Genomic DNA, 15905 nt, shown 5'->3' on the forward strand with positions numbered 1-15905 from the left:
TCTGTTCTTCTCTTCAAATATGCAGAATGAAGCATACATTTTTCAAACTCCATAGTCTTGTTTGACTATGTATAATTGTTACAAGGGTTTTCCTTTTCCTTTCAATATAGGGTTAAAGGTAAGGGTGAGGGGGAAAATGTTTTTTTTTTTTTAAATTACAAAAAATAAGTTAAAAAATAAAGGAGTAGGAATTGAACCAATTAATACTCACACTCCTATTCCAGGTTAATCATTGTAAATTTTGAAATGGATTTAGGGAACTGGGTAAACATGTACAGGTGTTTCTGACATGGTACAACAAAGCAGAGCATGAATTCTGGCAAAGAATATAGCTGCCCAAGAAAAACAAATGGAAAACAAAACAAAAAAGTGGATAGGGGATGATACTGGATAGATTGAGTAGTGAAAATAGAAGATTCAAAAGAAGAAAATTTCAGGCTAAAGAGGATCAATCAAGAAAACTTAACTTTATTTGTAGCTTTCAACAAGACTGGAGGTTAATTTTTAAAAGTTGGATTGTATCTGAATTTTATTTAATTGACATAATTATTACTTAAGTTGTTTTGAAGTCTATGTAGTTAAAGAATCATTTTTTATGTTTAGAATAACTGCACATGTTTAATCTATATTGGATTACTTGCTGTCTAGGGAAGGGGAGTGGGAGGAAGGAAGGAAGAGAAATTTGGAGCACAAGGTTTTGCAGGAGCGTTGAGAACTACCTTTGCATGTATTTTGAAAATAAAAAGCTACTATTAAAAAATAAAGACTTTGGCATAAACATAAATAAACTAAAATATACTTTAAAAAAAGAATAATTTTTAAAAATCACTTTAGGTATCTCAAAACTAACAGATACCTTTGGATCTGTGATCTCATTGATCTGGATATTATTCCCTCCAATGATAACAGAATGTAAAGAGTGTGATTTTGATAGGAAAACACTAAGCAATGCTTTTAATCATCATTTTAAATGAATTAATTTAAATCAAATCCAATCTTCTGGATATAGTCAGATGAATGCTGTAGACGTGGAGGGGACACTAAACTAGCCCTTGATTTCTCAAATATCAGTTTGCTTAATTAGCACTGGACCTACAGAATATCAACAACGAGTTTTCTTTGCCATTAGCCTCCAAATAGGGGCAAATTGAGAAGGCAAAAGTTGAAATAGGGACTTTGTTACATAGGGGCCTTTCATATGTTCTTTCCTTCCTTACCTCCCTTATATGTGTTATGCTTATAAATATCAATAAAAAATTTAAAATATACAGAAGAAAAAAAGTTCAGAAGAGAGAAAAAGAAAACCTCAACATGTTAAAGGAAAGAATTAGTTCAATAAAAATACTATTTATAATAATTTAAGTAATATTAGATACTTTTATATTATTTATAATAGTAAAAAAAAAAAGTTTTCTTTTCCTCTCTCTGTTCTTTCCTTGCTATGAAATATGAAATTTTGGTTATTACCATGGTATATACTTTTATTTTTTTCCTTTTAAAAGCAGATTTTCATTTCTATCTTTTATCATTATATATTTCTGCAACTCTTTTTCATATGTTTAAAGAAAAAAATCATCAAAATTACTTAAAATGTATTTTTAAAACTGACACAATATGCTATGTTCCACAGTTGTAAGCCTCCACTTTTGCAAAGGTGGAGAGAGGGATCTTCTTGTGTTTTTTCTTAGGATCCAAGCTTAGCTTTATAATTTTGCAATATTCATATTAGGCATTATTTTTGTTCTTGTATTTCATTGCTGTAGTTATACTACATATTATTTTCTTGATTCTATTTCATTTTGCACTCTTTCATGGAAGTCTCTCTTATGTTTTTCTGAGTTCATCATTTATTATGGAATAGTAATAGCCCAAAGTATTCATGTACCATAATTTGTTTCCTTACACTCTAAATAATGGGTTTCCACCTTGTTTTCAGTTGTTTGTTTAAACAGAAAGTGGCTGCTAAGACTATTCTAGTGTATATGGGGAATTTCTTCTCAACAATGACCTGCTGGGTATATATGACTAGCAGGGGAATCTCTGAGTCAAAGGTATAGATATTTTAATCATTTTATGCACATAATTAAAAATACCTTTTCTGAACTGCAGCAATTCACAGTTCTCCCAATAATGCACTTGTGTGTCTATTATTCTATATATCTAGTGTATTAACTATTTATTTATGTTAATGAACTATTATGTGTGTGTCATGGTGATACTTTCTTTTCTTCTTTAAAAAAAAATAAATTTCTCACTGATGTCATTTGGTTTTACATCACATTCATTTCCCAAGTTGGCTGTCCTTTCCCTTTCCCTTCTAACTAAGAGTGATTAATGGAGAGAAAAACAAGTTCTGTAAAACCAACTTATGTACCAACCAGCCACAGGACTTTAGCTCTGCAAAGGTGGCATTAAAAAAAAGTTTTAAACATTTAAAAAAAGCAAAAGAAAAGGCAATATAAAATATAATAGTTACATATAAAGATGAGGCAAAATTAGGTTTCTTCAAGCTAAAGCTTGTTCATAGTTGGGGTCAAGAGCAACTCTTATCTGACAATCTCACTTTGTCTCATATATATATATATATATATTTGGTGAGACAATTGGGCTTAAGTGACAAATCTTAAGTGTCTCTGGTCAGATTTGCACTCGGGTCCTCCTGACTTCAAGACCAAAGCTCTATCCACTGCACCATCTAGCTGCCCCTATGGTGACTTTCTAAATGCAAAACTGATTAAGAGGGGAGAATTTTGAGAAATGGCAATTCAGACAACTGCTGATGGTCTAGTTATTGGGAGATCCTTTGTTTTCCAGAGCAAAAGTTCAGCAAACAGGCCTTGCCCTGAGCTCAGAATAACAACAACTCTTTGTGTTCACCCTCTGGCAAAAATCACGTCATTCTGAATTGCTTTGACCCCGTGTCATATTGCGGCTGTGACCCCCACTAGCTGGGGTAAGTACTGCAATCTCCCCCCTACCCTGGGTCTCTCCCCTCCTCCCCTGTACTGGGTGAGTGAGACTCCAGCATGAGTGTCTAAAGTGCTTGCAAGCTGCCTCCCTCACTTTGAAAGGAGATTCCTTATTCTCCTGTCTCTAGCCTGCTTTGTTTGGGCCCAACCACTCACAGAGAAGAGGCCGGTTCTGTCCATCTGATAGTGATACCTGGGCCATTTATGGCGGAGATGCCGGGGCTGCTTTGGCTGATGTGACTTGTGCCCTTAAAATATGCTGCTTATAGGACCCTTTATTGTTATTCTTAATATCTCTAACAAAATAGCCAGCACTACGAATGTTTGTGGCAGCCCTTTTTGTAGTGGCTAGAAACTGGAAACTGAATGGATGTCCATCAGTTGGAGAATGGCTGAATAAATTGTGGTATATGAATATTATGGAATATTACTGTTCTGTAGGAAATGACCAACAGGATGATTTCAGAAAGGCCTGGAGAGACTTACACGAACTGATGCTGAGTGAAATGAGCAGGACCAGGAGATCATTATATACTTCAACAACAATACTAGATGATGACCAGTTCTGATGGATCAGGCCATCCTCAGCAACGAGATCAACCAAATCATTTCTAATGGAGCAGTAATGAACTGAACTAGCTATACCCAGAAAAAGAACTCTGGGAGATGACTAAAAACCATTACATTGAATTCCATCCCTATATTTATGCACACATGCATTTTTGATTTCCTTCACAAGCTAATTGTACAATAATTCAGAGTCTGATTCTTTTTGTACAGCAAAATAATGTTTTGGTCATGTATACTTATTGTGTATCTAAGTTATATTTTAATATATTTAACATCTACTGGTCATCCTGCCATCTAGGGGAGGGGGTGGGGGGGGTAAGAGGTGAAAAATTGGAACAAGAGGTTTGGCAATTGTTAATGCTGTAAAGTTACCCATGTATATATCCTGTAAATAAAAGGCTATTAAATAAAAAAAAAAAAATAGCCAGCACTTATAAAAGTGCTCAAAAGTTTGCAAAATGTGATATTTTCACAACAACCTCGTGTGGTGGGTGCATAATTGCCCGGTTTGCACCTGAAGTGGAGAGAGTTTTAGAGATTTGTCTAGGACCACAGGTAAGCCAGGACTTGAACTCAAGACCTTTGTGTTCCCAAGCCCGGCACTCTATCCACTCACTGCAGCCCCGCTGCGGCTGGGGACAGCGTGAGGAAGTGAGGTAGTGATGGAAGGCCAGGACTGAGGCAGAGCGCCACGTAGTAAATGGGAACTTGTAAAAGTGATCCGACTCCCTGGGCCTGAGCGCTCACATCTATGGGGCAGCTCGCTGGCTCTGCAGTGCAGAGTGCTGGCCCTGAAATCAGCAAGACCAGGGTTCAGATCTGTCAATTCACCGGAGCTGCCTCAGTTTCCTCATCTGTCAAATGAGTTGGAGGAGGAAACGGCTGCAGTATCTTTACCAAGAAACTCCCAAATGGGATCATAATGAGACAGTCACAACTGAAACAACCGAACTGCTCACATTTATAAAATGATTGGAGTTTGGTTAGATCAATGATTTTCTAAATATCACCTGGGGATGCCTAGGTATCAATGCTATGTTTATAATGATACTATGGTATTTTAATTTCTAATATGGTAAATAAAAATAAATATAACCCAGAAAAACAAAAGCTCATTGGAAGTGTCTCGATAATTTTAAAGAGGTTAAAGGGATCTTAAGCTCCAAAAGTTTGAAGACTGCTAGTCTACATGGTCTAAGTCTGCATAGTCTACATAGTCACTAAGGTCCTTCCCAACTCCATATTCTAGGACCTTGATTTTAGGAATAAAAGAAGGAAGTAGCCTCTGATTCTGTATGAAACCCAAGAGAAAAAAGCAAAATGAATGTACCTCCATGGCGTATGGTGATGGAGAAGTGTCAAAGAAAGGGACAGTTCCGCTTACCTAACTCAATGCACGTAATTCCGAGAGACCAGACGTCCACCTTCCCATCATACTGTCCTTCATCCATAGCGAGGATGACCTCTGGAGCCATCCTATTGATCAAAAACACACACGATTCAGGTTTCAGAGGAGAAGCTCTGTGAGCATCAGAGAGAAAGAAGAGGCCTTCCTGGGAAGTAGTCACAAAACTGCCTTCAATACTCTTGGATTTAATGAAAAAACTTCCCTCTGAACCACACAGAACATCTGTTATTATTATTCAAATATATGCACAAACGCTGAGTTTTGGAACCATACTGGCCTTTTACTAGGGAACAGGGACGGGTATGGGACCTATGGCTTCATTGGTCAGTGAACTCAACCAGTGCAGGCTGCCACCTCCTCTCAACAGGCTTGGGAGAAATACTTACGGTACTCAGAGGTTAACTGACAGGGCAGGGGCAGGATTTGAACCCAACTCTCTCTACTAGGCCATGATGCCTCGCTCATAAATTTGAATGCAAGGATAGGGATGGGACTTTAAAATAGGGGTACAGGGGCAAATATATAACTGGCTTTCCAGAAAATTCTCATTCTCTCTTCCCTGTCTCTGTCTCTCTCAATTTCTGTCTGACTCTCTTGGTATCTCTCTCTATATATCTCTAATCTGTCTCAGTCTGTCTCTTTCTCTGTCTCCTTCTCTCTCTCTCTCTTTCAATTTCTGTCTGACCAGAGTCAGACCAGAGAGACTTTGTCTCTCTCTTGGCATCTATCTCTTTCTGTATTTCTCAATCTGTCTCTGTCTCTCTCAATCTCTTTCTCTGTCTCCTTGTCTCTCTGTCTCTTTCAATTTCTGTCCGACTCTGTCTCTCTCTCTTTCTGTATCTCTCAATTTGTCTCTGTCTCTCTTTACCTGTCTCTCACTCCCTCTCTCTTTCTCCACACACACACACACACACACACACACACTTTTATGACTTACTTTGCCTACATTTTCTCTATCACTTTCTTAAGTCTAAACAATCAACAATAAATCAAAGTCTTGTTTGCAGTATTTGCTGCCTTCTGAGGTGCAACTGCTCCCACTGAAAATATTTAACAATTGTCTCCTACGAGACAGCTTGGAGCAGCCCTGGATATAGGGAACTTCCAGATGGGGAAACCCCAGCCAACAATGCACTTACTCTCTGGTTGCCTACACATACAAAGAAATAAGTGACTTGCAAAGAGTTGGTGCTGACTTCAGGGATGTGTCTGAGTCTGTCTGTCTGTCTGTCTGTCTCTCTCACTCTCCAACACATAGATGACAAACTCAAGCTGTAAAATCACTCATGGGACCAGACCAAGGAATACTATCAAGTATCATGAACATGAGTAAGACACGGCACATGTCTCCATCATTTGCGTGTTCCCTCCCGTTCTCCATAGATGGTCAGACCTTTCCCCGGTAGGAGTTTGGTGATTAATTCACTTTGTCCAGAGTCTGGCGCAGTATGAGCCACAGAGGAAGCTCACTGGTGATAAGATAAGCAGAAAATGCAAATGACTCAGTTCCTCATTAGATAAGTGATTTTTCTATTCAATTCTTTTCCAAGATGAAGTCAAGTTTCAATCTATAAGTGATGGGAGACAGGGGCACAGGCTAGGAGACCAAGCGACTTGGAATTAGGAGGAAGAAAAATCACCTCAGAATGGAATCTTGGCGCCCCTTCACTGAACAGCTAACATTTGTACTTGTTGGCTGAGCAGAGAAGGCTAAAGAGCCTCCTTGTAGATGCCCAGGAGCCTTTTACTCAAAAGTAAACATCAAAAGAAACCCCAGAGGAAACCCCAAGTCTAGGTGTGGTCCCTTGGTGGAGCGCTCTGATCACCTTACACAAGGCAGCATGGACCTAGCACAAAGGATCAGAAACAGGTGGGCCGCCCTCACTACTCTGGCATGGACCCCCGCTTCTACTGTGATCACCCCTGACCTTTAAGCAAAATTCCCAACAATCCCAGCTTTTGAAAATGGAGTCTGTTCCACTCCCTGATGGGGTTCACGGGGTTTGCTGGTGCTGCCTTACCAGTAAGGTGTCCCCACAAAGGAGTTGGCAGGAGATGCTATCGAGGCAGACCCAAAATCAGCCAGCTTCACCTGACCTGGCTCTGTTAGGAGAATGTTTCCAGCTTTAATATCCCTGGAGGAAAAGATATGAGGACAGACAGAGGAGAGAAAAAAATTCCACTTTATCCATTTTGATTAAGGAATAGGTCAGAATATGCAATTAATAAGACAACAAAGTTGATTAAATCTTTCTCGGATAACCAGAAGAGGAGTTAGTAATTACTGCTAGCTGTCAGGGAGCCCAATTCCTGGGGGTGTTTAAGGGGTCCTAGTAATTACTTAAAGGGACAGCTTCCTTTAAGGAGAAGAAATTCTAGGAGGCACAGATGGAAGGGAGAGTTAAGGAAAGCATGGTTCATTTGCTAAACTAGGATGCTTTGTTTTCTTTTTAATATAGAAGTTGACCTGGCTGAGTGCCTTGGGTAGGGAAAATTTATGCCATTTGTAGCAATGGTTTTTTCTTTTTCTTTTTTTTTTTCCTTTTCCCCAATGTCATTGACCTTTTAGAGAAAAAAACCATTATGTCTTCCTATTTACTACCTACCTACTTCCTCACCTGGAAACATTTCATTTCTCTCTTGTCCAAGCTCCTTTATCTCCCTCTTTAACAGTAATTGTAGCTCTAAGGCAATTATATAAAAGGTGCTATTAGAAATAATACCACACAGTAAAGAAAAAACCCTCAAAGAGCAAAATTAACCTGTGTCAAGGTCAAGACATTGTCTCCTGTTCTATTCAACAAAGTAGTTGAACTCAACATTGTTCAAGCATATGGTGGGGAGGCAGGATGGAGAAAAGGGAGAGGAAACAAAGAGATGTTAAAAAAAAAAAAAAGAAAAGATTGTTCATTTTCTCTTAAGTGGGTCAAGAATGGGCCCTAAATCTGTGAATCTTGGGATTGGGAGCTGGAAGGTCCCTTAGAGCACATCCAGTCCATCCTCATTGGATGCGGTGAGTAATAGCTACTTCATTCTCTAGAAGGCATTTAGGAGAGGTGTTTTGGACACCAGTGATGGAGTTTTCATTGAAATAATAGGATCTCTGGTTGAAAGGCACTCAGAGCCACCTAGGCCAACTTGAGTCAGATAAAGGGCACCGAATGAGAAGGGGCGGATAGGAGGTCACGCGGCACAGTGGAGAGATGGCCAACATGGAAGGGATTCTGAAGGGTCTGGCGAACGGTCAGAGCTTAGCTGGGAACATCTAAGGACAGTTAGGGGCCCTTCCATGGGGGATCCCACCAGCTCCTTGAGGGCAGGCTCTTTGCTCCTCAGTGTGGGACTCACTGCGCCCACAGTAAGGAACTTAATCAGTGCTTACTGACTGACTGACAAACTCCCGGGAATCCACTGAAGAATCCCTGATCTACAGGAGAGGGAAAGTTTCTGGGACTTGGAGGAGCAAGGTGGCCAGAGCCCAGCCCTCCATGGCAGGAGGCAGCAGCCCTCCACAGGGCCCGCCTCCAGCCATATGAGTGAATGAGGCTCCTTTGGCGTGCTGGCAAGGAAAGCAATAGAGCATCCCTCCTTACCTATGAATCAACAGATGAGAATGCAGGTAGGCCAGGCCCTGCAAGGCACCATGGGCGATGGCAGCAATCTCTACTTCTTGAAGCGGTTTCTTATGGACTAAAGAGGAAAAAGCAGTCAGCAGTGACTTCTGTGAGCGCCCCAGACACTCTCGTTGGATGGCAGACAGCCTGAAATGGGAGCATCTCCCAGGGACCCCGGACGCCACTGACCTCCACCCTATCATTGTGGAGGGGGAGGAGGGAGAATGGGGGCGTCAGGTGGCCAGGCCTCTGGATAACTGAGGGGGGCTTTGGGGCTGGGGCTTCTGGCTTCCGAGGTGCAGTGCTGCTGATAGGCCCAGCGCAGCCCTTGGAAGGCTATCCCAGCATGGGACTGTGCTTGTCTTGTGTCTCGGACCCACCTGAGCTCTGGAGAAAGGCCAGTTACCTAGATGGCCAAATCCAACAGGCCAGAGTTATGCTGCCCTAGTCCCTGCTGACATTTTGCCTGCCTGGAGGGTTTTTTGGTCACATTATCTTCCCCTGCTCTAAAACCATCTATAATTATTTGTTCTAACTACAGGTTTTCATTATTTGTGTGCTCAGCCAGCCAGCAGTTTCTATTCAGCTATCAAGGAGGATATAAAGGGGAAGGGAAAAAAAAAGAAGTTGAATGTTTTTTGCTTTTTTTTTTTTTTAAAGTACAAATTAGACGACTCTCTCCAGGTGCTTGACAAATTTCCAAAAGTCTTTGGCACATCACGGTTTGAGGAAGAGAACAGCAGGAAAGGTAGGCACTATTGTGGAGTACTCCGGAAATGGACTTGTCCATTCAAGTCCAACTTCCTGGGTTTCTCAGGACTCGGGGCCCTTGAGAGGGCTGAGCTGATCCAATTTTGTGCTGCTAATATCGTGCATCACGCCCAGGTGGTTTGAAAAAGCAGACTTGGACCACAAACAGCCAAAAGAGGGACATGGCAGCTAGGACTCTGAGGAGACCCCGAGGTCAGCTTGTCCAATGTGCACCTAAAACGTGCAATCTTCCTTGACATGTGGTTATCCAGATGTCAACTGAGACCTCCAGGGAGGGAAAGTCTGCTATAACTTAGGGAAAGCCCATTCTACTTTGACAGCCCTCACTGTCAGCAAACGTCTTTCCTGTATACAGATGAAATCTTTCTGTAATGTCAACTTTTCTCTGTGGCCATCGTTTCCATTTTGGCCAGAAACTCTGAGGTCTTCCCCTCAGACTGATTCTTTTGCAAAGGGCAAGGTAGGCTATCTTTTGTCTCACTTCTTATACCAAATGGACTATCTCAGACGAGCTGAGGCCTGGGAAAAGCCTTAGTTTAAAAAGACCATGGTCTCCCACTGCATCACTAGTTGTCCTGACCTGTGTCTTGCCACTGGACTCCAAGGCCACTGGAGGAGAGAATGAGGGTGATGACTTGGCCCAGTCCTGCCTCGATTAAATCCAATTCACTTAAAAATCAAGATATCATCCTCCTAAGGTCATTGCTCCCCTTCAAGAATGAAGGACAAACAACAACTACAATCTGGGGCCAAAAAGAATAAAGTGAACTCTTCTATATAGAATGATCTTTCAAATGCTCAAAGATGGTCAGGTAGGACCTCACATTGTAAAATATCATATTGTATTTAAAGTCTAATTATTCATTTTATGCTGTTCAGATTAAATGGTTTACAAGAAGGATTTCTGTCTCTATACCCTTAGAGAAGAATTTTTTGGGGGAGGGTGGGTAAAATTGGAGACTAAATTTCTTTAAATGCTGTCATCATTTTTAAACTTTTATGCAGTTTTAATTGATTCAGAGTCTGTAGATTATTTGATAAAGTAGTTGCTCAATCTCAGATCAAGATGTTGATGTGAGAGCAAGAGCTCAGAAGTGATAAAAGCGCACATTAAGTATACTGGAGAATAATTGAAGCCAACCCCCAAAATCTTCTCTGGGTCAGAGATCCTAGTTCTCTTAACTGATCCTCGGCTGGTTCAGGCTGTCATTCTCTGGACAAGCCCCAGCCTGGCCATGTCTTTTGTAGCGACAGTGCTTCAAACTGCTCCTCAGATGCTTTTAGGGAGAATGATACCAACAAGAGATGGGCACTGTGCTACAAAGTTTGCCAATCACTTTTGTGTATAGAGTATTCCCACCTGCAGTCCTTCAGCCAAGGACGTCACCAATTTTTTTCCCCCCTTTAGAAGTGTATTCCATACAAAATGCCAAAGGGGAAAAAATATTCTAATCAGATTATCACAAAGAAATAATGTTTTTGGTCTTACCTTCTAGTAAGTCAGAAGCTGATCCTAAACAGTATTCCATCACCAACTGTAATAGAATAAAGTAATTAGAAGAAGCCAGATTAATTAGAGTCCAGGTCCCCAATTAGGTGTCATGTGTGTGTGTGTGCGCACATGTGTATAAGGTTGAAGACTAAAGTGAGACTAAAGGTTCAGAATGTGATGGGAGAGAAGAAAAATTAAGAAAGGAATAATAACATATTGTGTTTAATTAGATGCAGATTTTGTCCAATTAAAAAAAAAAAAGCAAAAACAAGAATTTTTGTAGCTAAGTAGCTAAGAATAACTGTTTAGGAATATTGGTTCTGAATAATACTTGATCATCAATCATAAAATGAACACTGGACATTAAGCTAAGTAATGGGGGGAACAAAAATAGGGATAGGGCTTGGGCCTAGAGAACTTCTGGGTGACTCCCTCCAAACAATGTAGGTGAGTACCTTCTCTGCACTTAAGGGTCTTAAAAGAACTGTTAAGGTACTGAGAGGTTAACTGAGCTGCCAAAGGCCACACAGCCAGTAAGAGTCAGAGGCAGGGTTCAAATCCAGATCTTCCTATCAATTAAGCTATGCGGCCTGTTACAGAATGTCAATCAAAGACAAAGTCCCAAGCGTGGGACTTCCTGGTTCTCAGGCCTGGTGTTTGTCCCTGTGCAGTGATATGTCTCACGAGGGTATAAAGGAAAAACAAAGACAGTACGCATCTTCCAGGAGCTGGCCAATTAGTATATTAACTCTATCTCTTATTACTTTGTTGGAGTTATAATAATAGAAGGCACCTTAATCATAGCAGCAGCAGGTGCAGAAAGTAGATAGTCTGAAATGCCCACAAGCATTATTTCAATTGTTAAATATCGCCATGCTTGGGCCAAGGTGGACAGAGGAAACAAGATTTTGCAAACTGTGGAATGGCTGATAAGCTATGAGCCAGGAGAAGGTATTCTGGCAGCCATGGAAGTAAATCAAATATATTCGAGAAGGGCTAATGACCAATAGTCACATGTTCCTAACACCTAAACAACAAAAATACTCTAACCAGAATATAACCTGCAATATCATATCAGTAAGAATTTGTATTTAGATAGTGCTTAATGATTTACAAAGCATTTCGCCTATATTATCTTACTTAATCTGGCTATGTAAATTCATAACAGTCGACATTTATGTAGCTGCTTAAGATTAATAAAATGCTTTTATGTATTATCTCATTGGACATCCCACAGTTATGGTTAATTATTATTATTATTATTCCCATTTGACAGATGAGGAAACTGAGGCTCTGGACAGGTCATTGTCAAAAATAAGGATTAAACTCTTCTGAATTCAAGTCTGGAGTGCTTTCTGTTATGTATGCCGAGCCGCCTCTGCAATTTCCAGGGATTTTCAGCACGGGTGTAAAAGACCTCAAACATTTACTAACTGTGTGATCCTGGGTAAATTTACTTCCCAAAACAAAACAAACAAAACAAAAAACAAAAGGCATAGTCCTTATCTTCAAGGAATTTATATTCTTAAGGATAAAAAGATTCTAACTGGGGACCTGGGAAGCTTTCCTATGCGTACAGAGGAAAATTATTTCAGCTGTAGCATAAGAGTTTTGTCTTTCTAATCTGGTTGCCTAAAGGGTTAAACAAAAAATAAAAACAAAAAGAACAAGTTGCTTTCTTGGTTTTTGGATATTTGAAATTATTGAAGTTGCAAGTAATAATAAAAATAATAACCATATTCATATATAATTTATATATAAGTTTACAAAGCACTTTTCTCAAAACCCTAGAAGAGAGGTAGTCTACAAGATGGTGTTTTATTTCCACTTTCAAGATTAAGGAAACTGAGGTTTCTATGAGGCTTATACAAGATCACATAATGCCAGAGCTGGGATTTTCATCTTAGAGTTCTTTACTGAGTCCAAGCTCAGTGTTCTTTCACTATTCCAAGCTACCTGATCCCAGTTTATGAAGAATTGGCTCCCCAAACCCAAGCTCATCTAGGCTGTCTGAAGGGAGATCTTGGGAACAACTGCCTGCCCACATTTCATTCTGAATATTAAATGGGAGATCACTGAAGCAAAGAATGCTTAGGAAGACCAACTAGAAAAAAAAAAAAAAGACACTCAATTATTATATGCAAAAAGACTTGGGATGTGGGGTATTGCAAAGGAAGTTTCATTAGCATTAAAAAGTATTTTTTAAGCATCCGGGTGTTATGCTAAGTGCCATATCTGTGAATCACAGAATCTCAGTGGGAAGGAACTTGGCAGGGCTAATTTAGTCCAAACTTAAGACAGGAATCCCTTCCATGGCTTCCCTAACAAGTGGCCACCCAGCCTCTGGAAGACCTCCATTTAAGGGAAGCCCATCCTCCTCCTGGGGGCAAATCATTGCTCGGTGAGATGGTTTTCATGGAAGGATGAAAAGGTTTTTTTGACATCAAGATTCTTTCTCCCAATATTTCTGTCTTCTGGATCAAGAAGAACAAGTTTAATCATAATCTATTTCGATGGTGTGAAACTCAAAGTGAAAGGGTCCTTGAAGACTACAAATTAACTTAGAAAACCACAAATTAACATTATTATATTTGTATTTATTTTGTTAAGTATTTCCTGATTATATTTAAGTCTGGTTGGGGGGCACTCAGGTATTTGATAATTCTGCTCTACTAACAATCATCTTAGACAATGATAGCACCTCCCAGCAGAACCTCCCTCTGACCAAAATATCCTCCAGTACTTTCATCTGATCCTCCAGTGGTCATGGTCTCTAGTCTACCCAACCCATCACCCTTTCCCACATGGACATATAATGATTTGTTAATGTTGTGAGTTTGAATATATTCTAACTAGAGCACAAAAGAGCAAGAAGATTGCCTCTCTTATTCTGGACTCTAAATTTCTAGATCATACCCACTTGGTAAATAGAGAAATGGCAAATGAAATAGTGAACAAAGGGAAGTATTTAATAAATTCTGATTATAAAAATTCTGATGAAATGGAAGCAAAAAGCTACTTGTTTCAACTTAGGTCCTCATCTGCACCTTTCTTTAAAATATCCCAGTGGATCTGCCATTTTTTCTCCTTAGTTATTTAGAGAAGAAGCTTCTCTAGTCATTTCCCCAATGCTAGCAGTTCCCTTTGAGACTAGCTTTCATTTACAACATATATACCTTTCTTTGTATACAAACACCTAGCACAAAGAACATAGTAAGAGCAAAATAAATATTTGTGACTATTATTGATTGAAGGATATTTAATTTCATACAGTGCAACCCATATAATATTTTTTCGGTGGCTAACATACATAAACGACAAAAATAACTGGAGGATAACAATGTTGCTCAGTCATATCAGTCATGTCTGATTTTTTATGACTCCATGTGGGGTTTTCTTGGCTGAAATAATGGAGTAGTTTGCCATTTCCTTATCCAGCACATCTGACAGATGAGGAAACTGAGGCAAACAGGGTTAAGTGACTTACCCAGGGTCACACAGCTAGTAAATGTCTGAGGCAGGGTTTGAATTTATACGGATGACTCTTCCTGACTCCAGGCCCAGAACTCTTATTTATTCACTGGATCATCTACCTGCCCCAGTAGAATAATAATAGGACAGGGCAAATAAGTAGCAGTTACCTCTAACTTACCCAGGCAGTATGTTCTTTCAAGTAGCAGCCTTTATATTCAATGGTATTGGGGTGCTTCAACTGACGTAAAAATTTGACTTCCTTAAGAATATCCTGCCATTTCTGCAGTGAACCAGACAGGAAAGAATTTTAGTTTAAGTAGAAAAGTATTTTAATTTCAAATGTTCAAATCTACAGCACTATATTCAATATTTAAAATATCTATATAGCACATAGGCTAAACAGCGACTTAGGACATTGCAAAAACCATGAATGTGTTATATGAACTTTTATTATTACTTTAATTCAAATATGCAAATGCAATCTCTCATGCAACATATGATAATAGAGCCATTCGACTAACCCTGATACTATCTGCATTGCCTCTGACTTAATTAAATCCACTTCAAAACAGACTGGAGTGAGCTAGACCAATGGGCATACTTGTCACAGCCTTGTGTGGAAAGAAAAAAGACGTGTTAAAGGAGTGTCTGAAGAACTCATTTCCACTGTTACAGGAAATCCCCTGTAACTTGCTTGATTTAGACCCGTTTAAATACAGAGTTGCCTTGATCTTACCTCATTGGTTTGTTTTCCAGTGTAAGACATTTTCTTAATTGCCACCACTTCATTGGTGTGGGAATTTGTGGCCTACGTGAAGGGTAGAGAAGGGAAATGAGAATTAGTAGGAGAGGAGGCAGGTGAAATGAAATATTTAACTTAAAGTTTTTCAACGACCTCTTAAAAAACTCCAGATCAGAGAACTGAGAGATTCCACCTTTGAACGTTCATACATTGCAAGTCTTTGGACAAACGAAGACATGTCTTTTCTTTTCCTTTCTTTCCTTCCCTTTTTTCTTTCCCCTCTCTCCCTCTTTCTCTGCTTCTCTCTTGTCTCTTTTTCTCTGTGTCTGTCTCTCTCTCCCCCTCCCTTTTTCCCTCCCTCTGATGTATCAAGACCCAGTATAGCTACATTCATGGTTCTGAGGTAAGCGATCCAACACAATGCAACTGACTCATACATTTAGACTAACCAATTTTGGAGAAGTTGTTTGATCATCTTTTCTAATATGATTGGCTTAGCAAGGGAAATAGTAGAGAGAATATCAATACATTTTAATGAATTAAATCAATTACTTGGGAGACATTTGAGTAAAGATTCACTCTGCTTTCCTGTGCCTGTCAAAAACAAGCAAAATGACCATATAAGAGCATTTTCAGAGGCACAAAGAAAATGACGCATCTGCAGACAGCGTGACTCCCAGGTACATCTCTTAAGTTCTCTTTAAGAGAAGCCTCTAAGTCTGAGCAACCAGGCCCACACAGGTTATGGGCTGTTCACAGGGTCACAGACAGGGCCTGCCATCAGGCCCTGTGCTAAGCACGGGCACATAAAGAAAGGCAACACCTGCAAGCAACCAAGTACAGCAAGCTGCCCCCACGATAAATT

At 39.8% G+C, this 15905-nt stretch overlaps 1 protein-coding gene across 5 annotated transcripts in view; it reads right to left on the minus strand.

Annotated features, from left to right (window-relative positions):
- The window catches only part of TAOK3 (TAO kinase 3), a 223019-nt gene that overhangs the window by 96379 nt on the left and 110735 nt on the right, over positions 1-15905 (minus strand). For 4 of the 5 annotated variants that reach the window (XM_031948691.1, XM_031948688.1, XM_031948690.1 and 1 more), the window contains 6 exons: positions 15035-15106; positions 14477-14578; positions 10822-10867; positions 8541-8637; positions 6969-7082; positions 4924-5015 (listed from right to left, as the gene is read on the minus strand). In XM_031948691.1, coding sequence (XP_031804551.1) covers positions 4924-5015; positions 6969-7082; positions 8541-8637; positions 10822-10867; positions 14477-14578; positions 15035-15106 — 523 coding nt within the window. Of the gene's footprint in view, positions 1-4923; positions 5016-6968; positions 7083-8540; positions 8638-10821; positions 10868-14476; positions 14579-14819; positions 14910-15034; positions 15107-15905 lie in introns of those variants that run through there. The other variant, XM_031948692.1, reaches the window with a different exon arrangement.

This window comes from Sarcophilus harrisii, chromosome 1 (assembly GCF_902635505.1).
Source record: "Sarcophilus harrisii chromosome 1, mSarHar1.11, whole genome shotgun sequence".
NCBI classification, from domain to species: domain Eukaryota; kingdom Metazoa; phylum Chordata; class Mammalia; order Dasyuromorphia; family Dasyuridae; genus Sarcophilus; species Sarcophilus harrisii.